The sequence below is a fragment of the Vombatus ursinus genome, unplaced genomic scaffold (genome assembly GCF_900497805.2).
Source record: "Vombatus ursinus unplaced genomic scaffold, bare-nosed wombat genome assembly UNPS02014801.1, whole genome shotgun sequence".
NCBI lineage: Eukaryota > Metazoa > Chordata > Mammalia > Diprotodontia > Vombatidae > Vombatus > Vombatus ursinus.
The window spans coordinates 4,667,893-4,692,848 of record NW_020954579.1 but is presented as its reverse complement, the minus strand read 5'-3'; the positions used below and the strand labels follow the sequence as shown (position 1 = coordinate 4,692,848).

The 24,956-nt window shown below is 44.3% G+C and overlaps 1 protein-coding gene across 1 annotated transcript in view; it reads left to right on the top strand.

The window, feature by feature from the left end:
- Positions 1 to 23,476, top strand: part of TTLL6 (tubulin tyrosine ligase like 6) — a 61,925-nt gene extending 38,449 nt beyond the window's left edge. Inside the window, 7 exon segments of the mRNA XM_027872958.1 lie at positions 8,942 to 9,167; positions 11,233 to 11,408; positions 12,718 to 12,906; positions 18,416 to 18,572; positions 19,429 to 19,713; positions 21,733 to 22,103; positions 22,855 to 23,476. Of these exon segments, the coding sequence (XP_027728759.1) occupies positions 8,942 to 9,167; positions 11,233 to 11,408; positions 12,718 to 12,906; positions 18,416 to 18,572; positions 19,429 to 19,713; positions 21,733 to 22,103; positions 22,855 to 23,128 (1,678 nt within the window). The 3' untranslated portion in view covers positions 23,129 to 23,476.
- The last annotated feature ends 1,480 nt before the right edge of the window (positions 23,477 to 24,956 follow it).

The window sequence follows — 24,956 nt, the reverse complement described above, 5'->3', positions numbered from 1 at the left end:
GTCTCCATTCCACCTCCTGTCTCCATCCTTTTGTACAACCTGTCCCATGTGCCCTCCTAAGTAATTGGGTTAAGTGACTTGCCCAGGGTCACACAGCTAGTAAGTGTCAAGTGTCTAAGGCTAGATTTGAACTCAGATCCTCCTGACTCCAGGTCAGGTACTCTATCCACTGTGCCACCTTAGTAATCTAGTTTCAAAGCAGAAGGAGAGTTGCATGAATCTGAATGACTGTCCAGTTGACCTTGATCTAAATAGAGTTCTTGACCTTCTATGTGTCATAGAGATCCCTCTGGCATCCTGGTCACCAGCCTACAGAGCCCAGGTCCAGAACCCCTACTCTAAGGACAACTGAAGTAGAAAGTCCCTCCATTAGGTGAAACCAAAAATTTGAAGTAGGAAGGGCCCAGCCCTCCTCTTTGCAGAGAGGCCCAGCACTGCCCCACTCCCTTTACATACTCCCTACAGTTGTCTGACTTTTTTATTTCTCCACTTTAAATGCTGTGATCTTTGCAGTCCTCCCCCTCGACACATCTTTCTTCAAGCACTGGTTTAAACAGACAAGTATTGGGGCTTATACAATTGCCAGCCTTCCCCGCCTCCAAAAAAAAAAAACCCTGATTCCAGTCCTGCCTGAGGACCTTGAGTTGTAGTGCATTCTGGAGATGCTGCCTCACATCTGATCCACTGAAGAGATGAGAAAAACAAAGATATGAGTGGACCTGAAGCAGTCAACCACCAGTTATTATAAACTGTGCTTTGCTTTTTGATGACAAGACTTGGACAAAGATGCCAAGATTTCTCAAAATGCATTGTTGGAGATAATATACATTATGGGTGGAGTAACTGTTTCAAGTGAGCAGAGGTTAGCTGGGCAGCATTTAGATGGTCCAAGAGGCCAACCTAGGTTGGAGATGGTGCCATGTTTTGCAAAGTTTTTAAGGTTTGGGAGAAACCTTGCTATGTGTTTTTCCCTTGGCCTATGGTTTTCTGTGGCATTGTTAAGCCATTATGGGATGTAGGGATAGATAGGAGATAAATAAATAAATAAATATATATATATATGTGTGTGTGTGTGTGTATATATGTGTGTGTGTGCATTTGTATATGTGTGTATATATATACACACACACATACATATAATACACATATGTGTGTATGTGTGTGTTTGTAAACTATAAAATGAGGGTAAACTGTAAAATGGGCATTTACCTGCCGAGGTTATTGTAAGGATCAAGTGAGATAATACTTATTTTTTTATATATTTGTTATTTAGTATTTTATTTTTCCCCAGTCACATGTAAAAACAGTTTTTTATAAGCACAGTAAAAGATAAAGTTTATTTCATTTTATGTCAAATATAGTGCAAAGTAGAGTTTACAGAAATTCCAAGGGAACAGGACTGGAAAAAAATTCAAATCAGTTTACACTGGAAGAAAAGTCTCCAGTTGGGGAGCAGGGAGCCTCTGCATCGTTATGTAGGCTTGCAGGTGAAGGCTGGAAATTGAAGGCCCACAGCAGGGGAGTCTAGTGGTGAGTTGAGAATTCCTCCCTGGAGAAATGTTCAGAGAGAGGAATGACCTCAAGCACAAAGATGAGAGTCCACTGGACAGAGAGTCATGGGACCGGCCTTTGTTCCTGGAAGTTGGGGGCCAGGAGAAAAAATGGGTGTGATGGGCTCTGTGAAGAGAATGGGGTAGGACTTATAAATGAGGGCGCTCTGGAGGACATTGTAAAACATACGAGCGCCAGAAGCATATTCCAGGAACACCCCAACCCTGGGTACAGGGCCTCTCACTCGATGGTTCAGTGATCCGGGATAGGTTTGGAAATAGTAATCCTCTTCCTTCTTGATGCATCGAAGCAGGAACACGGAGGCGCATGAGTCCATGTTCCTTCCCCTTTTTCTCCTCAAATGAGGTGTAGAGATCCCCAGTATCCACTGAAGGAGTTGAGTTGCATCCACCTCCCAGTACTGTCTGCCCGAGCTGAAGGCCTGCTCAGCAAAGACGTACCAGCAAGCAGGGTCCTTGATCTCCCCCTGCCAGCCTTCTCCAGCCTTCACACTCCTCCGATCCTCAGAAACAGTCACACAGGGACTGGCTGATGTGGGGTCCATTGTGATGTCCACTCTGAAACCTCTGAGGATCTCTATCATGCCAGGGGTGGGGTATTCTCTCAGCTCTGGGGTGACCACCTTGGCCCTTTGGGACAACACTGACTCACTCCTCAGCAACTTTTTGACTTCCTGTAGCAGATCCACATTGGGTTGGTGGCCTGCTTCCTGCAGAACCAGCTGGAGGTCCTGAAGGGTTTGCATATGCTGGGATAGTCTGTTCTGGCTCACCCTTTTCTCTTCCTCCATCCTTTCAAGACATCGGGATTCTTCCAACATCAGGAATTGGTGAAGTGTGTTATATTCTCCCGTGATCATCCAGTGCCAGTCAACAGCAGGTGTCTCCTCCTCGGCCAGAAGTCTCTCAGCTTCCTCCAAATGCTTCCCCAGGTGGCTCCAAATGTGCTGGAGCTTTTCCCTGCAATTGTGAGCAGCCTGTTCTACAGAAGAAAGCTTGTGAGCCCCGTGCTCTGGGCTTTGGGAACATCTCACACAGAGTGGTGTCTGGTCATCTTCACTAAAGAGCTTGAGCACTTGCTTGTGCCTGGCACACTGGCTCTGTCCTTCAGTAGTCTGCAAAAGCTGGGAGCAGAGCTGTTTGCTCAGGTCAGTCAGCTGTGCTAGGCTCCCATTGACTGCTGGGAATTCTCTGACCTGGGACATTTGCCTGCATTCAGGACAGGAGAAAGCTGTAGTTCCAACTCTTCAGCTCCAGGAGAGACATGCTCTGCAAAAGCTGTGCCCACACCCGATGGTGACTGTCTCAGAGAAGTAGTTCCTACAGATGCTACAGGTGATTTCCCTCTGCCATTCCGGCAGCATTTCCCTAGCAGTAACCATTTTTCTCTCTCCAGTTGCTTCTTTTCTGCAGCAGCTGAGATGAAGACACTTCAGGTCTACTCAAGGCAGTGCTTCTGAGGGGCAGGATGCTCTCCTTTTATAGGAAGTAGCCCCTCCCCTTTAGGGCCTCGCAGAGAAGGTGTCAACTCCTCTAGCCTGGAATCCTGCACTTCAGCCTGTTAACCCTTGCTGGTGGCAGCAGCTCTGAAGCCCCCAGAGTTCATACCTTTCGTTGACTCCTTTGGATGGACAGGTTTCACCAGGGAGAGTGCTCCTTTTTATGTCTCTCTTGAGTCTTTTTTTTTTCTGTTTTGTTTTTTAATTTTTTTTATTTTTAACACGTGTTTTTAAAACTTCAGGTTACAAATTTTCTTGCTTCTTCCCTCCCCACCCACCCTCATTGAAAAGGCAAGCATCTCAATACAGGTTATAGATGTATAGTCATGCAAAACATTTCCATAGTAGTCCTGTTGTGAAAAACTAAGTATATTTCCCTTCATCCTATCTTACCCCCCATTTATTCTATTCTCTCTTTTGGCCCTGTCTCTCCTCAGAGGTGTTTGCTTTTGATTATCCCCTCCCCCATCTGCCCTCCCTTCTTCTCTTGAGTCTTGTATTTAAAGATCAAATTTTCTGTTGAGCTCTGATCTTTTCCTCAGGAAGGTTTGGAAGTTTCCTATTTCATTGAATATCCATCTCCTCCCCTGAAAGATTATGCTAATTTTTGCTGGGTTGTTGATCCTTGGTTGTAATCCAAGCTCCTTTGCTTTATGGAATATCATATTAAACGCCCTACAGTCTTTTAATGTAGAAGCTGCAAGGTCCTTCGTAATCCTGACTGTGGTTCTGTGATATTTAAATTGTTTCTTTCTGGGTGCTTGTAGTATTTTCTCTTTGACCTGGTAATGGTGGAATTTGGCTACAATATTCCTTGGCTTTTTCAACTTGGTATATCTTTCAGGAGGTAGTTGGTGGATTCTTTTGATGACTGTTTTACCCTCTGGTTCTAGAACCTCAGGGCAGTTTTCTTTGATGATTTCCTAAAGGATGTTGTCCAGGCTCTTTTTTTCTTCATGGTTTTCAGGTAGACTAATAATTTTTAAATAGTCTGTCCTCGGTCTATTTTCCAGGTCAGTGTAAAAACAATTTTTAACATTTGTTTTTAAAACTGTGAGTTCTAAATTCTCTCCGTTCCTCCATCTCCACCTCATCCCATCCCACATTGAGAAGGCAAGCAATTTAATATAGGTTATACATGTGAAGTCATGCAAAACATATCCATAACAGTCATGCATGAGATAATATTTGTAAAGTACTTAGGACAGCTCCTGGCATATGTTGTTCAGTTGTTTCAGGCACATCCAACTCTTCATGACCCCATTTGGGGTTTTCTTGGCAAAGATACCAGAGTGTTTTTGCCATTTTCTTTTCTAGTTCATTTTACAGATGAGGAAACTGAGGCAAACAGGGTGAAGTGACTTGCCTAGGGTCATACAGCTAGTAAGTGTCTGAGGCTGGATTTGAATTCATGAAGATGAATCCTCATGACCCCAAGCCCAGTGCTCCATTCACTGTGCCACCTAGATGCCCAACTATGATTGTTATTATTAACTTCTTAGTGCCCAAGTTTTATGTCTCAGACTGTAGTTTGGTGTCCCTAAGACCATCCGTTATGAAGAAAGTGCTAGTCTACGTTGGTAGAGGGAGTTTCCTGACTTGGGAGTTCTCTATACATTTCCAGTTCTAGTCCCCATTCCTAGCTGATTATGCTGGAGTTCTTTGCCCATTTGTGCTGCAGGTTCAAAGAGTTGAGTATATTGCAAGGTCCTTGTTAACTAGCTTCCAGCTCCTTATGTACATAACAGCTGATTCTTCAGAAGGAAAAGGTCTGGTGCTGATAGCATATCTTGAGGTGGGTTTTGAAGCCTTTTCAAAGAGCCAGAGCAGCTTCTCTCCCCAAGCTGGCCTAGGTGAGATGTCCCTGAATGATGTGGCTGTCCCATGTTAACTCTTCCATGAGTTGGTTCATTTTTGTACCCTGGTCAGGGGCCTTTTCCTGGCTCATTTCTTACTTCCTTGCATATTTTCATCAGGTCAAGGGATACACATAATTCTTTGGGAAGGTGCACTGCTGACCCATCCTGAATGGGAGTACAAGCTGAAAAGTTGGGTGAGGGGAATGGGCCAAGCTGGGCAGAGTAGGTATAAATTACCAGGGACTTCCTTCTGAGGGCATGAGTCTGCCTCACTGGACAGATGGTGTAATGTAATGTAGGAATCGTATAAGAGGAAAGAAGTCGTCAGATGTGGTCCCTTAGAGAAGGCCTTTTAAGCAGCTTCATGACATGTGTGATGGTCTTAAAGAAAAAAAAGAATTTCTCTCCCTGTAGCTGTACAGCAAATGGTTTTAATTCATGGTTGTGACTTATGGTTCCATTGAAGTTCTGCTCTTCCATTCATCAATGAATACTTGTGGTTAAAAGGGAAATAAAAGCAAGGGTGGGGGGGGGGGTGCTGGATTGGGAGTCAAAGGGCCTGGGTTCAAATCTGATCTCTGCAATTTATTAGCAGGGAGGCTCAGATCACTTATGCTCTCTGGGCTTCAGTTTCATCCTATGTAAACTGAGGGGATTTAAGTAAATAATCTTTAAGATCTCTTCCAGCTCTAAATCTGTGATTCCATGATCAGCTCTCTCCTGGGTGTCTGGTCTCCCTCGGGCTTCATTGTGACAGGGAGGGAGGAGCTGAAGCTCAACAATAAGCTCACATGATGGCAGAGAGAATCAGAAGTGGCATGGGACAAAGGTGAGGGTGTAGGGAGGTGGCTGCAGGAGGGCAACATAATACTTTTCCCCATAACCAAAGTTGCCTTGCTTCTAAACTCCCTCCTCTTTTTTCTCCTTCCCTTCCTCCTCTTTTACTCACCTTGAATTCTGTTCTTGATACTCTGTTCTTTTATATATAGTTTCTCTAAATGAGTTTAATTCCATTCATTAAGCATTTTTAAGCATGTACTATGTTTGGCACTCGGGCAGGTAGGTGGTGCAGTGGATAGAGTGCCAGGCCTGGAGTCAGGAATTTCTGAGTTCAAATCTAGCCTCAGACACTTCCTGGCTGTGGGACCCTGGGCAAATCACTTAACCTGTCTGTCTCAGTTTTCTTAACCATAAAATGGAGATAGTAACAGCACCTACCTCATAGGGTTCTGTGAGGATCAAACTGTTTGTAAAGTGTTTCGCACAAGTGCCTGCACTGTATTTATATAGTTCAAGGACCATTTTTCATTTGTTTTTTTTTTAATCCCCAGGAGTATGGAGCAAAGTGCTTTGCTCAGTGTAAACATTCAATAAATGTGCCTTAATTAATTTCTAACTACCTTCTTCTCCCTCCTTTCCCCCTCTTCTCTTATCGTTCTTTCTCCCTTCTTTCTATCCTTCCCCTTTTTTCATCTTTATTCTATAGATGCTTTCCCTTTCCTGCAGTTTACCTCATTCCTATTTTTGTGTGAGCCATTTTACCTTACCCTTAGGATCATGAGATCATAGGTTTTTAGAGCTGAAAAAAAAACCTTGGAGATCATTGAATCCAACGCCCTCATTTTATGCACAGCTAGTAAGTGTCACAGGCTGACTCAAAGTCCAGTGTGCTACCTCTTTTCACCCTCCTTCCTTTTTTCCTCTTCTTTCCTTCCCCTCTTTTCATGCCTTCTTGTATGTGTATGTGTGTTTTTCCAATTCAATTTAACAAACATTTACCAAATACCTAGTATGTGCCCAGAACTTTGCTAGGTACTGTAGGGGATACAAGGGATTTTAAGACAGTCCCTGCCTGAAAAAATTTGGAATCATCCTTCCCTTCTTGTTTTTCTTTCTTCTTTCTCTTCTTCTTTCCTCCTTCCTTTTCTTTCCTCTCTCCTTTTCCTTTTTCTCCTTCCTTCTTTGCGCTTGACAATCATTAGGTTCAGATGCTGATTGCTTTACTTGTTCTAAATCATATTACATCATGTCCAACCCTCTCATATTACAGCTGAAGAAACAGTGAAGTTTAAGTGACTTGTTCAGGGTCATACAGCTAGTCAGTGCCTAAGACAGGCTTTGAACTCAAGATATTCCTGACTCAAGTCTAATAATCCCTTACCTCTTGGGCCACCCAGCTACCTCTTGGAGAACGTTATCAAGTAGGAAGCCAGATTGTAGAGAGTTTAGAATAGAGGAGTTTGGCTGAGAAAGGGAGGAGAGATCAGCTGGTACTGGACAAAATTTACCCCTTTCCTAATGACTAGAGGTCAGTATTAAAAACATTATTATATTCTTCTCTAGTTCACGGTACAGCTGAGTTCTGTTTTTCTTTTTAGTTTTTCTGTCTCCTTGGTCACTATCTATAATAGTGTAACAATAGCACTTATATAGCCCTTTAAAGCTGGCAAAGAAATTCTTGTTATCACATTTGATCTGACAGATTATCAGCTGTCAATTTCACTGCTCTCAGTGGGCCTGCCTGTAGCCACCTTCCCACCCTATTACTAGTTTGCTGCTTCTAATCTTTTGTGAGGGGATTGGAAACCAAATAATGGATTTCATTAAGAATTCTTTGTTAAATAAGAATCAATTAACTCTGAATGATAGCCTAAGGGCTTCTGGATGAAATTAAGGTACCTGCCTTTACTTCTCGGGGCTTTTGAACAATTATTTCTGATGCTTTTAGGTGCTTTTTTTTTTTTTGTTTGTTTTCTTGCTTGCTTGCTTTTAGATTTAAGGTTCTGTGATTTTAATGCCCCTGTTCTGGGACCCAGGAATCCCTTAATAAAGAGTAATAAACCTTTATCTGCCTGGGTAATCCTAAAATTAATCAATATACTATTCCCTGGGCCTTGATTATTAGAGTAGTTTTAGCTTACTTTTGTTCTCGCCATTAGAACTCTGACTTCTTTTTTTCTAGCTCAGTAGTTTTTAATTAATAAATTTATTTTTAGTTTTCAGCAATCACTTTTATAAGCTTTTGAGTTTTAAATTTTCTCCCCCTCCCCACCTGACTCCCCAAGATGGCATGTAATCTGATATAGGCTCTACATATACATTCCTATTAAACATATTTTCACATTAGTCATGTTGTAAAGAAGAATTAGAACCAATAGGAGGAACCACAAGAAAGAAGAAACAAAACAAAACAGAAGAAAAAAGAGTAGCTCAATAGTTATTTTGAGGAAGAAGGAATAGTGACAGGGGAATGAATATTCTCAGCACATTTGCCTCTTTCCCCTCCAATCCAGCACAATTTCTCTAATTTTATTTTGTGACTTTTCATTCTGAACTCTGGCCTGTGATTTCTGGGTCAAGAACTGCTCAGTCCTGTGATATCTGGTCTGTGCCCTGCCCACATCCCTGGTCTCTGGGCTTTGTCCCTTATTACCAGTATTAACCTTGGGTGAGTTAAATCTTAGGTTCATCAATAAAAGAAGGGGATTAGACTAGACCTCTTAGGTCCCTTCCAGCTTTAAATCTAAATTCTGAAGATTCCAATGAATTTTTTTTTTTTGCAGGGGGGTGGGAGGGTGAGATGGAGTTAGGATTGGGGGAAAGTGGCTCTCTCCATCTCCCCCAAGCTGCAATTGCAGTGGTACTCATAGCTTTCTGATCTGGGCTAGTTTGCCCCTCTTTAGGCAGCCTGCTGCACCCTGCCCAACACACACACATTCTGGGGTTCACCATATTGGTGCCAGACGTAGAGTGGACATCTGATTGGCTTTCTTCCTATGGTAGCCCAGAACTCCTGAACTCAAGCAGTCCACCAGCTTCAGCTTCCCTGACTTAATAGGGTTAATAGGCAAGAACCACCATGTGCCGGGGCTCAGAAATATCTCTTCTTCTAGAGCGCTTTTGTTTTCCAGTTGCCAACACCTTTTGATCTCCACACAGCACTGAAAATCTCAGGAGACCGGAAAGTTAGCCTCTCTCCCTTTTTAACATTTTAATTTAATTCCTTTTGTAGGAAGCTCTCCACCTTCAATGCCTACATGGACAAACTTGGCTGTGACACGGTGAAGATGTGGCGAGATATTGAAGATATAATCATCAAGACCTTGATTACTGCTCACCCTATAATTAAGCACAACTATCATACCTGCTTCCCCAACCACATCATGAATAGTGCCTGCTTTGAAATTTTGGGCTTTGATATTCTGTTGGACAGAAAACTTAAACCCTGGCTTCTGGAGGTAATCCAATTCAACATTTTAAATAAGCACCTAGTTAAGAGATGGAGAGGGGTGTATGTGTTCCTTGCCCTCTTTTTATTCAGACCACCGGTCATCTCTGGGGTTTCCCCTTTTTTTCACTTGAGTTGTTCTTTCAAGCTCCTTAATGTCTTTCTTTATCCCTCAGTGCCAAGCCTGCTTGTCTAGTAAGTGACCAGCAGAGGGGGATAGACTTCAGGGAATTACAGAGTTTCTCACATCCACCCTGACCTGGAAATTCAGTCCCAGTTCCTGGCTTGTGAAAACACTGGAGTCCCAGAGGCAACCCCACGTCTTGGCACAAAGGAGGCTACTGGGGAAGGGATATCCTTGATTAGAGCTAAAGGTAGTAGTGTCCTAGATCAGGCAAAGACAGGAAAAAAAGAGAGAAAGCTGTTTTGTCTCCTTTCCCTTTCTGTTTTCATAGGCCATCTCTTCTTTCCCATAGTCCTTTATTTGCTATTCTTTTGAAAATACTCAGTCCTATTGCTTTTTTTAAAAAATTTGCTATTCTTTTGAAAATACTCAGTCCTATTGCTTTTTTAAAAATTTGCTATTCTTTTGAAAATACTTAGCCCTATTGCTTTTTTTAAATTTGCTATTCTTTTGAAAATACTCAGTCCTATTGCTTTTTTTGGTGGGGGGGATGATAGATCACCTCCAACTGGCATCAGATATAGCAGCTTTCCTTTCAGGTAAGTTCTCTTTAGGGTTGGCTTGAGAAGGAAGAATAAGGGAGTGAGAATTGAGGTGAGTCTCTTCCCTATTCTCTTTCTTTTTGTGTACTCTCTGACCTCCCCACCCACCACCCACCCAAGACATACTTACATACATCCCCTACCTAGGTGGCATAGTGGATAGAATGCTGGGCCTGGAATGAGGAAGATCTGAGTTCAGATTTTGCCCCTAGACAATTATTAGCGTAATAACCCTGGCCAAGGCATTTAACCACCGTGCCTCAGTTTCCCCATCGTAAAATAGGGATAATAATAGCACTTACCTCCCAGAGTTATTGTGACGATCAAATGAGATATTTGTAAAGCACTTCACAGTGTCTGGTATGTAGTAAGCACTAAATGAATGCCAGCGTGGGATTGTTAACTACTAATCCTTCATCTATATACATGCACCTTCAAAAAGGATCTGAAGCGGAGAGAAAGTGAGTTAAATTAGAGGGCATTTCACGACTCCTTTTCATCCACTCAGATGCAGTAAAGTGAAATTAAAACCAACCCCCAGATGAGGACGTTGTCTCTTCCTTATTCCCCTCTAGCTCAGGGGGAGCTCTTCTCATACTTCACACTCATGTATCCCTCTCCCCTCTTGCCCTTCAATAGCTTCTGCTCCGAGATCCCAGGATAATCTCCGGTGAAAGGGAGTGTGGTTTAATGGGAAGGAGTTCTGGACTTGGAGTTAGGAGAGGCCTGGGTCCGAATCCCAGTTCTGACACTTGATAGCTTGTATGACCACGGGCCAGTCAGTTCACTTTTCTGAACCTCATTTACCCATCTCTAAAATGGAACCAATACTGGTGCTACCTATCTCGGTGGGGAAAGTACTTTATAAGTGCTGTGTAAAAGGGAGTTATTGCCCAGTGTGGTTGCATACACCTGTAATCCCAGCTGGTGGGAAAGATGGAGGCTGCCAAATCTCTTGAGCTTGGGAATTCTAAGGCGCTGTAACTCTGAAGCTGATTAGATGACTGCACTAACTCTGGCACTAATATGACTAGCTCCCAAGAGGAGGTGGGAGGAACTTGTCCACCAGGTTGCCTAAGGACAAGTGAACCCACCCAGGACAGAAACAGAGAAGGTCAAAGCTCCAGTGCTCATCAATAGGGCAATTGGTCCATGACTAACCTTTCTTCTTCCAGCTGAGGTAATATGTTTGTGGTGGCTGGGACCCAGTCTTTAAAAAAAAAAAGTGAGTTATCATTGGCGGACCACTTGGAGGGACAGAGAGGGTCCCATTAATTTCTACTTTTAGTAATTGTTCCCCTTTCCAGTCTGGTAAGTCTAACACCCAAGCCGCCATCTTGCCCGCTCAGGTTAATCACTCTCCCAGCTTCTCCACCGACTCCCGGTTAGACAAAGAAGTCAAAGACAGTATGCTGTACGACACCCTGGTCCTGATCAACCTGGGAGCCTGTGACAAGAAGAAAGTCCTAGAAGAAGCGAGGCGCAGGGCAAAGTTTCTGCAGGATATCCGTTCCAGGGAAATCAGGTGTGCCCCCAGGACAAGGAAGGGCAAGATAACCTCAGTGTTCCTTCCCCTATTAGTGCTTATGTCTTAGTGTTACTCTTCCCAGGTAACATTTTGATGTGTTTTAATCAGGATCTTTTGGAGTCACAGTCCCTTAATCCCATCGTAGGAATTTCAGATGAGTGTAGGATGTACTTTGGGGAGAGAGAGAGGCCTTTCAGCGCTCCTCAAATGATAACACTGGGTAGGCCTGAATCGTCACATTGCAGACTGGATTACTTGTAACTCCTTGAAAGGGAGACCTTTTTAGAATTTGGCAGTGGGGGGCAAGAAGATGGGGGCAGCTAGGTAGCACAGTGGATAGCACACTGGCCCCGGAATCACAAGAACCTGAATTCAAATCTGGCCTGAGACACTTGACACTTACTAGCTCTGTGTTACCCTGGTTAACTTAACCCTGATTGCCTCAAAAAAAAAAAAAAAAGAAAAAAGAACTGGGGGTAGGGAGACAGGTAGAAATCAGAAAACCTAGGTTTTGTCTCTGGTCTGGTTGCATATTCAGTAACATCACTGGATATGCCATTAGGTTTTGATTTTGCTTCTTTGAAAGGAGCCTTCTAATATAGAAAAAAAAAATCACAATTTTAGAGCTAGAAGTGACTTTCAAGATCTTCTTGTCCAGGGGCAGCTAGGTGGTACAGTGGATAGAGCACCAACCTTGGAGTGAGGAGGACCTGAGTTCAAATCCGCCCTCAGACACTTGACACTTACTAACTGTGTGACCCTGGGCAAGTCACTTAACCCCATTGCCTAGCAAAAAACAAAAACAGATCTTGTCTAACCCCTGCCAATTTGCAGATGAGGGAGCTGAGGGCTGGTGACTTGTCCAAGGTCATACCCTGAGCTAGGGGCACCTAAGGCTTTTGAATTTCAATTCTTTCATTCCTCTCCTTCTGATCTTTACCCTCCCAAGGAGACTCTGAGGAAGCAGAACATTGTGTCCATAAAAACATGTCAGGCTCCTTGGAGAGAGTTCCTTGAATTCAGGAAAACACAAACTCTTCTTTGGGGAGCATCTTCCTCTTTGGAAGGGGGATGATTCCCCATCTCATTAGAACTAAACCAAGGAAGGTTTGAAACACCTTAAGCTCTTTCTCTCTTGCTACATCTGAAAGAACGTCTCCACTGGCAATAAGGCAGCATAAATGAGGACTGGCTTGGAGGTGGGGGAACTGGGTGAGGTGACTTCCTGTAGTTCTCCTTGCACCCCAACTCCCTGAGTGTCATTCTGAGAAAAATTGTTGCAACCCCACATCTCTGCTTCTTGCAGGGTTGAGGAATTAAAGAATTACCAGGCTGCGCGGCTGGAGAAAATAGAACGTTATGAGAAGGAAAAAAGTGGCGGCTTCCGGAGGATTTATCCTGAGTGTGGGTCTGAAAAGTATCAGAAATATTTTCATCACAGCAATTCACTCTTTCAAAACACGGTGACCTCCAGAGCCCGGGAAATGCATGCCCGGTATGGAAAGGAAAGCCAGGGTCATCTAAGGTGGGGCAAGGCAGCGGGGGTTTGGCTCTGGGACTGCCACCATGTGACCATACACTATTTTTTGGCCTTAGAAGGCCTGGCCTGGCTGTAGTTGCTAGAAGAATACTTATCCCCTTATCCCATAGGCCTCCCAGAAAGATTGAAAAGTATAAAGTCTCAAGTTGTCAAATAGGTGGGTTCTTGTTTGTGGACACTCAACCCCAATGGACAACATTGCAGACTTAGTTCTGGATCAGTGTATTGTCTTACAAACAGACAGGAGTGTCTGCTGCTGGACATCTTTGTTTCTGGGTTCCTTATAATTGTCTTCTCCAGAATCAAGGGACCAGTAAGGTACAGGATGTGAAGCAGCTTGGGAAAAGAGGCCCAGTCTCCCTAGCTTGCATTCCACAGTAACCATACTGGGGTATGAGCTTGGCAGAAGGGGATGGTTTCCCATTTCCTGTTTTCCCCCAGAGATATTATTCCAAGAATTAGAAATTATGTGTGTATATGTCTGTATGTGTATGTGTATGTGATTTGAAGTTGGGGATGAGGGGGTTGGGGGAGAATGAATTAACTCCTGTTTCCTGCTATTAGATTTCTAGGTTTCAATACTGATTGCCTTAGAACCAGCTGTTGAGGATGGGGCTGCTTTGGGAAGAGAGGGGTGAAAACTTGTAGAAAACTAGGTTCCCCTTTCCACCTTCTAGGTTAAAACCCATCTTGAGTTGGAGGGCCCCTGGGCCAAGGCCCTCCCCACCCCCTACTAGTTGTCACCCACCAAACCCAGTTGTCATTATCTATTATTAACAAGGATTTCTTCAGTCCTCTCCTTTAGTACTCAATACTTTTAGCATCCTCATTCACCTTCTGGTGAATTGTTCACCAATCTTTCTACCTGTACCCTCGGTTTCATTATTTGCCATTCACTCCAGTAATTATTCTCCCCTCCCCTTCTCATCCCCTTTTTGGTTTTTGGGTTCAGATCTGTGGTTTTGCTGATGTACGAGTCCCTGGTGGAGAATTTCCAGGAAGATCAGCAACTGTTCTGAAATGTATAGTCTTAGAGAGTTAGTTGTGTGGGGCACTGAGAGGTTGAGGGGGTTTGCCCACGTGTCCTTCAATCTTCCCCTCTTCATTGGCTTCTTCCCATGTATACTTATCAACATCCTCATGTCCTAATTTCTAAATTTGAAAAAAAAAAGCCTCTACTTAATCCATCTACTCCATTCTAGCCAGCTACTGTCCTACAGCTTTCCAAATGTTTCCCCTTCCTGAGTCCCTTCCACTCTGTACCCCACCCTAATTTCACCGTTTTGAAACTGCTCTCTTGATCTGATCTCCAGTGATCACCAAATCCAGTGGACTTTTTTTCAGGCCCCTTCCTCCCAGACTTCTTTGTAGCTTTTAACCCTGCTGACCATGTTTTCCTTCCGCATATCCATTCTTTGTCAACCTCAAAGATGCCAAACTCTTCCATTTTCTTAGTTTTCTAACCATGCCTTATTTTCTTCCTTATGCCTTTGTAATGCTATTCCTCATGAGTCTATCCTTCATCCACTTGTCTTTTTTTTTCTTTTTCTCTTCTCTTCCCCTTTTCTTCCTTTCCCTCTCCTTTCTTCTCTTCTCTCCTTTCCTTTCACTTCCTCTTCTCTTCTTCTTTAGTTAATTGCATTCATTTCCATGGATTCAACTCCCACTTCAATGCAGATGCCTCCCAAATTGATATTGCCTACCTTCAGCTCTTTTCTGAACTCCAACTCACTTCTCTGGTTTCTTTTAGATTCAACGCTAAACCTTGTGAGGAGCCAGGTCTCTCTCCCTTTTCCTTCTGATATTACCTTTCGTTTGTGCTCTGTATATGTGTCTTGTGTGTACATAGTGATTTGCACGCCTCCCCCCCCTTACAGTAGAAGCTCCTTGAGGGCAGGGATTGTCTTTATTGTCTTTCTTTGCATCCCCATGCTCAGCATATAGTAAGCCTTTAATAAATGTCTGTTGACTGACCAACAAATTCAAATCTTGAGCTACTCAAGATATTTGTACTTGGATCTGAGAAGCATGAGACATTTCTCTAGGACATTTCTACTTGAATGGTCCACCAGCACCTTAAATTCAAAATGACCGTAACTGAGCTCATTATTTTTCTTCCTCAATCTGTCCTCCCCTCTGACTTCAGTATTTCTGTCAGTTGCACCTCTTACACTGTTTCTATATTCTATTTCAGGGGTGAGGAACCTGCGGCCTGGAGGCCACATGTGGCCTTCTAGGTCCTCAAGTGTAGCCCTTTGACGGAATACAAACTTTACAGAACATTTGTGAGCAAAGGGCCGTACTTGAGGACCTAGAAGGCCACATGTGGCCTCCAGGCCGCAGGTTCCCCACCCCTGTTCTATTTACTATTGTCTATCAACTTAGGGACTTTTTCTTCCTCCTTTATGTTTCCTGTCCAGTAAGTTGCTGAGTCTGGTGGAATCTAACTCTACAAGGGTTCATCCCTTCCCTCCGTCTTTTACCACTCTTCATACCCTTGTCCCAACTAGGCCTGTTACAATAAACCTCCCAATAGAACTTCCCCGATTCATTTCAACAAATGTTCATTAAACAAACATGTTCGGATACCAGGACAAAAACAAAAGTACCTGCCTTCAAGCAGCTTCCACTCTATAAGAGGAACTATGCAAGCAAGTACCAAATATCTTGGAAGTAATGCAAAGTAACTTTGAGAGGGCGAAAACTTGACGACCACGGGGAAGGTCAGGGAAGGTCTTCTCTAGGAGGTGCTTTGAAGGAAGCCAGCGATTCTCTGAGGTAGAGGTAAGGAGGGAAGACGTTCCAGGGGCAATGACCTGCTGGAAAACACGGCCAGTTTGTCTGCCACAGACTTATGTGAAGTGGAGTAAAACCTAATGAGACTGGAAAGGTAGGTGAAAGCCAGATAATGGAGGGCTTTACATCCTCCAAATTCTCATTTTGTACTTTATCCTAGAGGCAGTGGGAAGCCATTCAACCTTTTGGAGTAGAGGAAAGAGAGATGGAGGTGTGGCGTGGTCAGATTTTTATTTTAGGAATATCAGTTTGGCATCTGTGTGGAGGAAATACTGGAGAGAGGAGAGACTAGAAGTAGAGAGACCATTGCAGTGGTCCAAGCCTTTCCTAATTCTTGCCTACCCCCACCCCCCAAATTGTTCACGTTCTCTTCCTTTTGAAATTTTTTTATTATTTTGTATTCCTTTTATAGCTAGGTGGCATAGTGGACAGAGTGCCGGACTTGAAGTTAGGAAGACCTGAGTTCAAATCCATCCTTGGCCATTTAGGCCTGTGTGATCTTGGGCAAGGCACTTTATTTCTCTTGGCCTCATTTTCCTCACCTGTAAAATGGGGATAACAGCACCTATCTCACAGGGTTGTTGTGAGAATCAAGTGAGATAATAGGTGGAAAGGTCTTTGGAAACCTTAGAGCTTTATATGAATGATAGCTCTTATTATTTAGAGGCAACCCTGGCATAGTGGGTTGTTGAGAGAGCAGGCCAAGAGCCAAGAAGACCTGGGTTCAAAAGTGTCCCTTGATGCACACTGGCTGTGTCAACCTGGGCACATCATGTAACCTCTTGATTTTTATAGGCAACTTTTAGGACTGTCAGTTCCAAAGGAGGCATCTATCTGCCTTGGCAGAGGGGACTTCATCACCTGAGAATTTCCTAAGTCAAGTCAGCACACTTTTATTAAGCCCCTGCTCTGGGCCAGACACTGCTAAGAGATGTTGGTATGAAGAAAGGCCCCAAAATAGTCCAGACTCTCTGGGAGCTCAGAAGACTAATGGGGGAGATGACATTCAAAGAGCTATGTACAAACAAGCTACAGACAGGAGAAGCTGGAGTTAATCCATGGAGGGAAGGCACTAATATTATCACAGGTCCTTTTCTGATCTCTGCTTTGTATTTACATAACTGTGTACCTGTTATACACCCCTTTCACCCCTCTTGAAATACAGTGTGACAAGGACTTAAGTTAGGGCAGATGCTGTGAGGGAAGGAAAACAGGCACAGAAGCATAAAGTGCTATGGTGGACGACACCACCAGTTTTAGCAACTGTTTGGATATAGGGAGTGAGAGAAAGGGAAGAGTCTATGTGCCAGGCACTGTGCTAAGCACTGGGGATACAAAGAAAGGCAGAAGACAGGCCCTGCCCTCGGGAGCTCACAATCTAGTGAGACAACAAGGAAACAAACATGTAAAAATAAACTATATACCGGAAATAATTAACAAAGGAAAAGCGCTGGAATTAAGGGTGATGGGGAAGGTAGGATTTCAGCTGTGACTTGAAGGTAGCCAGTGAGTCAAGTATGATTCAAAGATTGAGAACATGATGACTGGGAGGATGATGGTGCCCTCAACAAACACTAAGAGAAGTGACCCCTCGTCTATCCAATCTTCATATTATTTCCAGATTGCTCTTTATGTATACATCTGGTCATGTCACCCCTCCACTCGGAACATCTCTTGTCAAGTACTATGTCATCAAGTGAGATAGGAATCCTTTGCCTGGTATCCAAGGCCATCTTTGATCTTATGTGGTGACACCCTGCCTTTCCAGACTTATTTTCTGTTACTACACACACTCCTATCCACTCTACATTCCAGACAAGCTAGACTACTTTCTGTCTCTTGAGCATGCCCTATACTTCCTATCTGTGCCTTTTTTTTACACTGTTCCCTATGCCTGTACTGTACTCCCTTTTCCTCTTAGCCTCTTACCCTTTGAAGTCCAACTCAGTATCGTCATCCCCCTCCCCCACCCCTCATGATAATACTTACTTAATTATTGGTCCCTGCACCAAGGTCATTCCTCTTACCTTCTCCCTTTCCCCCAGCATTTCAACCCCCCTAGTCAGAAATAACCTCCCCTTGGACCTCAAATAACAATCTCCTTTGTACCTCTTTAGTGAACTAGGACAAGGTTTCTGGGAATTTGTCCCAGGTGGACACCACGGTGGTTGTGGGGTGCTTTTTTCCTATATTTGTCCAGATGCTATCTTCTCTGTGTCCGGTGCCCCTGAAGCAGTATCTGGAAAGACAGATGGGGTCAAGGACTGGCAGAGGTCAGGGGGAGAAGGAAGGGTGAGAATGGGTTGTACCCCGTCTGGGTATGACTGCGTGTACAAATGGATTGTCTATCCTGGGGCTTCCCTGGACCATTGCCTTCCATCCTGCCCTTCACTGCCACAACTGAATTTAATTCAAGTGTCAGAATGCCTAGTTGTGGCTCCGGTACTTGGCATAAATTATTGTTTATTGTTTTCTATATTGGTATCTTATCCTTTTTAGTATCCCTTTATTTATTTATCTTTATTAGTATCTTATCTTTTCCTAGACTGCCAGCTTTATGAGGGCAGGCCCCTTTGTCTTATCTAAACTTTGTATTTTCCCCAGCTTAGCTAGCACAGCATTCTGTTAGTGTTGTAACACATTTGTTGAATTGAATTGAATTGACCAGGCAGCAGATCCAGGAATTACGGCTGAAGCAGGAGAAGAAAGCCTTATGTCTTAAGGAAAAGAAGAATGAACTTCAGGGTGAATCAGCAGGCGATGGGACCAGGGTCTCTCTCCCAAAGGAGACAAAACAAAGAGCACCCGTGTACAGCGCCAGACAAGTAAATGCTGATGGTCGGGAAAAGCCGAAATATCCAGTACACCTCCCTGCCCTGCCTTTGGGGGTGGAGGGGCTGATCAAGAAGACCACAAGCCAGTGCCCAAGCACAATGAAAGTGTTGGGCTGAGAAGAGGGCTGGGAGCCGCAATGGGAGTGGAGGGGTGGATGGCGAGGCACAGGGTTCCCCCTTGTCCTTTTCAGACCTCTGCCTGGCTAAACAGTAAAGAATGCTGCACAAGTCCTGTCTTGTCCGCCTTCCTTTCTGCCTTCAATAAGGTGTCTAGAAAGGCCACAGGACTGTGCTGCTACCCACCCCTCCAAAACAAAAAAAAGTCATAGGGGGTGTGGGAGGGGGTGGTTCCAAGACTGCATTTACCCCATACTCCTAGTTCCCCCTCTAGGAGAGGATGATTTCTCTCTCTATTAGACCTAGCAAATTATCCCACTGCCAGACAGCTGGGCAAAACTTCTGAGATGTGGAAATTTCAAGGGACTCCAGTGATTTCCTAAAGGACATAATTTAGGGATGACTGTCTTCTGCTGTTTCTTTTGGCCCCTGTCTGGAAAAAGCATGGCACTCTTCTCCCAGCCTAGTCTTACCTTGTCTCACCTAAGTCTTGAGCTTCCCTTCCAAATCCCGCTTTATCAACTCCCGCATTGTACATAAGTGCAAAGACCCAGCTCATTTTTCATTTTGCCTACTATCTCAAAACCCTAGGGAATGAGAGAGGCTTTTATAATGGGCCCTTCCCCCCAGCACCCCACGACCTCACCACCCTCCTATGCAAATGACTCTAACAGGGGTAAGAGGTGGATTCACCAAGTACCATGCATATATTTGGTTTGCTCCTTCCCAGCTCTCCACTTCCTCCATGTTGCTGCCTTGTTCATCCACGTTGGTTTCAAAGTCAAAGTTGAAGCCAAAGGAAAATGAAAATGAGTCTCTGAAATGCATAGAACCCTTCAGCTCCTATGAGGAGACCCCCAAGCGGGAGGCCAATGCCACCTTTCCAGAGAAAGCTGGTGTGTGTCACTATAGCTCTGTGCCAGACCTCAGGAAGACACTCTTCACCAGCACAGAAAAGCAGGAGCCCTGGAAACCCATCTCGGCAAATGCTGAAGGATCCAAGTCATTCTCTGATGTGAGCATGTGCTTGAGTGGTTCTGGGATGGAAGTCAGCGGTGCTCGGTAGTAGAAGGGGGCTGGGGGTAACTAGGTGGAGCAGTGGAGAGAATGCTGGAGTCAGGATGACTTCAGATGTAGCCTCAGGTATTTACTGTCTCAGTGACCTTGGACAAGTCACTTAACCTCTGTCTCAGCTTCTTCATCTGTAAATGGAGATAACAGTACTTACCTCTTGAAGTTGTGAGGATAAAATGAGATTATAAAATGCTTTGCAAACCTGAAAGCTCTGTGTAATAATAATTATTGTTAATATTCGGAGTTCCAGGACCCAACTTCAAATCCTGGTTCTACCACTATCTCTGTGCAGATCCTTAACTGGGACAGGACCACTAGGGTTTTGTACAGGGTGGGCTAGTTAGAGGATGCCTATGGCACCATCCCAGGGAAAACTTCTTCCCCGTAGCATCCGCACCCAAAGTACACCTCTCCCTCTGCCTTTTCTGCCATTTGTTCTAGGTACAAAAATGACTACTTACACCTCTACCTGGGTGAGCCTGGGCAAGTGATTTAATCTCTCTGGGCCTCAGGAGGAGGTTAAGATTAGATGATCCCTAGAATATCCCTTTCAGTTCTTTTTTTTTTATATTTTTTAGGCAATTGGGGTTAAGTGACTTATCCAGGGTCACACAGCTAGTAAGTGTCAAGTGTTTGGTCTGAGGTCGGATTTGAACTCATGTCCTCCTGACTTCAGGGCCGGTGCTGTATCCACTGCGCCACCTAGCTGCCCCTCCCTTCCAGTTCTAAGTATATGAGCCTCGATCCAAATGCTGAAGCTCCTAGAGCCTGAGACCAAGCCAAGGGCAGAAACTCCTGGACCAGTGGTCAAGTGCCCTGGACTCTGGTTTTTATTCCGTCTTCCTTACTGTGTGGTATTGTGACATTCACTTAACTGCTTCAGGTCTTAGTTTCAAAGCATCCTAAATCTAGGGTCTATTTAGAGTATATAAATATCGAGACCTGGAAGAGACCTCAGAACACATCTGGTTCAGCCTCATTTTACATTTGAGGAAACTGAGGCCCAGGGAGGGTGACAGATAATAAGCATCAGAAGTGGGACTTGAATCCAGGTCCTCTGTGCCGATGCTTGCTCTTTTGCAAAATGTTCCCTCCCTAGTTTTAAAACTCAAGTAGTGGGATGGCATACTAGATGAGATACCTAGTCAAACAAATAGGTGGTGCAATAGATGGAGTGCTGGGTTTGGTGCCAGGGAGACCCAAGTTTGAATTCTGCCTCAGATGCTGGCTAGCCGTGTTGCCCTGGGCAAGTTACTGTAATCTCTCTCAGCCTCTGTTTTCTCACCTGTAAAATGGGGGCAGTAGCACCAGTGACCCTACTTGTGAGGCTTGTGAGAATTAAAGGAGATAGTATTTGTAAGGTGCTTTGCAAACCTATGCTTGTATGTGGTGGGTGGATAGGATCAGAGTCATGGGCTTGGAAATGACTTACCCACCTCCTTGTCCTTGTTGAGGCAACTAGGTGTTTGGCAGTGGATAGATCACTAGACTTGGGGTTCTGGAAGACCTGAGTTCAAAACCTGCCCTACTTTGGGGGTAACGTGTGATCGAAACCACACTTATTTGATGCATGTTCTTGGGTAAGTCACTTTAAGCTCGCTCTGTCTCAGTTTTCCCATCTTTGAGCATCTACCTTACACGGTTGTTATGAGGTTCAACTGAGATCAATGCTAGCTGTTATCTCTATCATTATAATTCCTGTTCTTAGGTAGGGTCCTATCCAAGCAGATGAAGCCAGTTATTTACAGACTTTCAGAAAAAAAAAAACCCTCCAGAGAAAGAGTCACTGTAACCATGATTGGTCTGTTCTAATGTCCCCCCACTTGTAGTCAGAAAATTCTTCTAAGTCCTTCCCATCACCCATTAAACCAACTTCTCATCTTTCTGTTCTTACCAAGGACCCATAGGGAGAGGCTGTTTTGGCTTTTCCCAACTGAGGTTTGCCCTCCTTTTCTTTCAGCTTCTTGCTCTGGTGGAAACCTCATCTACTGCCAGTGACTGTCCCCTACAGTCCCCAGAGCCATTGCCAACTCTGAGCACATCTCCCAGACCCATGTCAACTCATTGCATCCACTTGGAGGTAGACAGTTCCATTCAAGTCTTCTACAAGTCACAGAAGTTTGCCCAGAACTCCTGCCAAGAGAAAGTGTCCTCTTCCACCAAGCCCCAAGGCCCATGGTGTGGCCAGCCACAAAACAGGAACTTCAGCAGCTCTGAGGACAAAAGGCGGTTCCTAATGACCAAGCTGATTAACAGCATGCCCCTGGGGGCACAATTGTCTTTCCCAACCAGCTTCAACCCAAAGCTGTTGCTGAACAAAAAAAAAAGTGAGTTAGCCTGTCTATAGAGGCTTATCACACCTCCCTGGAGGAAAGGGCTCTGTGGGTCAGGTTCACTCAGTTCTGAAGGAGATAACAATTTCCCTGGGTGGGGAGACAAAATAGATAAGAATGGAATCATGTTTTCAGGGTGCTCCTGTAGACAGCTCAAAGCTGACCTCTGTATAGGGCCCAACCAGCTGAACTTGCTCTGGCTAAAGGCTGCGAATGGGCCTCGGGTGTGAAAGTGAGGTCATGGCCTGAGGCTTCCTCAAAGTAGCATCAATGATGGTTTCAGATCATGAAATCTCTGATACTTTTTGGACTTTGGGCTGTTTGAGATCATGATTTCCTAAAGGCAAGGGATTCCTGCTGCCTGATGAGTAACTAGGCAAGAGGAGTTGGAGGACCTGAGTCTGGTGCCCTGATCAACCATTTACCAACTTTGTGACCTTCTGTGGTCTCGAACTTTTTTCTTTAAAATGAGAAGGTTGGTCTAGAAGGGTTCCCCACCTTTTTTATGTTATAGACCCCTTTGACAATCTGGTAAAGCCTATGGATCCCTTCTCAGAAGAATGTTCTTTAAATGCATAAAATAAAATCCATAGGATTATAGTGGAAACCAATTATATTGAACACAATTATAATATGTATATATATATATAAAGGCTAAAGACCTAATAACCCTTGGATGAGGGGCCTTCTCAGCACTGGATCCTGTGAACTTTTGTTGGACAGTACCTACTCCAGCACCACAATTTGAGGATGATGCTGATTTTTGTCTTTCCAGAATCTGCCTCCCAGCACTGTGGCTGCAGGAGCCAAAGTTGTACAGAGAAGAGGTCTGCCACCTTCCAACTGCTCTTCCAAAGGCCTCAGAGCCAGCAGATGTCTAAGAAGGACCTGCTGGTGATTGCCACACAAGCCCGGCTTGATCCAAGGCCTCCCAAAAACAGCAAGATTATAGGGAGGGATCGCAGTGGTGGGCAAGACTGGACACCGTCTAGGGGCTCCCCATCCTCCAAGGAAACTACCTAGAAGACTAAGTAGGCAGGACTGACTTTGGTCAGAATTTTTCTGTAGGAGGTTCATTCCTTGCACCACTGATAACCCACCCAGTATACCCACTACCTCACTTTTGTTCATATCCTAAGTCAGGGATGCCAGAAATTCACTTCACAAAGACCAAATTCTATCTGCAGTTAAGGAGATGATTTTGATGCTTTTTCCTTGAGGTACCGTGGACAGGGGCAGAGATGGGTGGCCAAAACCTGACTCTCTAAGTCAATAGGCTTGCAGGTGGGCATAACATCCTCACCTTGTAGGCTGGGGGTAGTCTGAGAATGGAGACTTTAGAGAGGCATCAGTGTCTATCATACAGCAGAATGTGGGGAGATTGGAGAAGATGGCAACGACCTCTATTAAATCCTTAGAGCATTTTACAGGAAGGCAGTATGTAAATATTTATGGGACTTTTTTTTAGAGCATATGTATCTGGAGATACTGCTACTATTGTCATCATGGCGGGCATGTACTTTGAGGTGACTTTCTCCATTAATGAGAGTGAATTTTGCTGAGCCATTATATACTGACCATCTTACCTGGACTCCCAAGTGATAACAGCACATGTGGAAAGATGGTCAGTATCTAGCAAAGCTAACCAACCCTTAAAGAACTCCAACCCATGCTATCTGTCTTCATCAATGCCATGTTTTCATTAACTGGCCTAGATGGCTTCTAGGATTTTCTGGTATGGGTGGGTAGCTCTTTCAGGTTAGACTTCATGGATCCCATTATGTGGGGTCATTAGAAGTCCCAGGTTGAGTTCACATCTTTGGAGGTTCAGAAACTTGACTCTACCAGTATGTCCCAGGGCGATCAAGGCTTTGGATGATTGACTCACTACACAAATTCACAAGGGATTAATTTATAAGCTGATGTGCCTATGTTTCACTTTTGCTTATTTCTAATGGGCACGAAGGACAGCTAGGTGGCAAATGGATAGAGCGCCGGCCCTGGAGTCAGGAAGACTCATCTCCCTGAGTTCAAATCTGGCGTCAAACACTTACTAGCTGTGTGGCCTTAGGCAAGTCACTTAAACTTGTCTGCCTCAGTTTTCTCATCTGTAAAATGAGCTGGAGAAGGAGATGGCAAACCACTTCAGTATCTTTGCCAAGAAAACCCCAAATGGGGTTACAGAGAGTTAGATGCAACTGAACAGCACAAAATGGGCATGAGAGCTGGCAGTGGTTGACTGTGTAGGAGCTACCTGAACGGGTTCATTTCAAGAGACTAGATTTCTAGGTCAGGAGATCACTTACAGAGAAGACTGAGTTATTAACACCATTAAGAGTAATAAAAATCACTACGCTGTGTTTGTGTTAGAGGTGGCATGGTATAGTGAATAGAGGACTTGCCTTAGAGTCAGAGGGACCTTCAACCCATACCAGTGTTGGGACCTCAGGGTCTTGGGCAAGTTGAGGATTGGCATTAGAGGAGGGAGTTTTGACCTGAAGGGTTCTCCCACACGGATGAAATCTTAAGTCCAAACCAAAAAAAAAAAAGTGTCTAGTATTTTTCAGTTTTGTCATTTGATTATCTTCATCGGGCTGATAAAGAAACAACATTCTCAAAGAGGTGAAATGACAACCAAGGTCATGTGTGTGCTGAGGGTCCAACAGGACAAGAAACTGAGGTCTCCTGACTCCCCAACCAATGGTCTTTCCACTCACTCTACTTTGCTGTCCCAGAAAGGGGGAAGGGAAAAAGGAATAAGCATTTATATAGCACCCTTTGAATTAGGTGCTATTATAACCCTCATTTTACAGTTGAGGAAACTGAGGCAGACATTAAATTACTTGCTCAG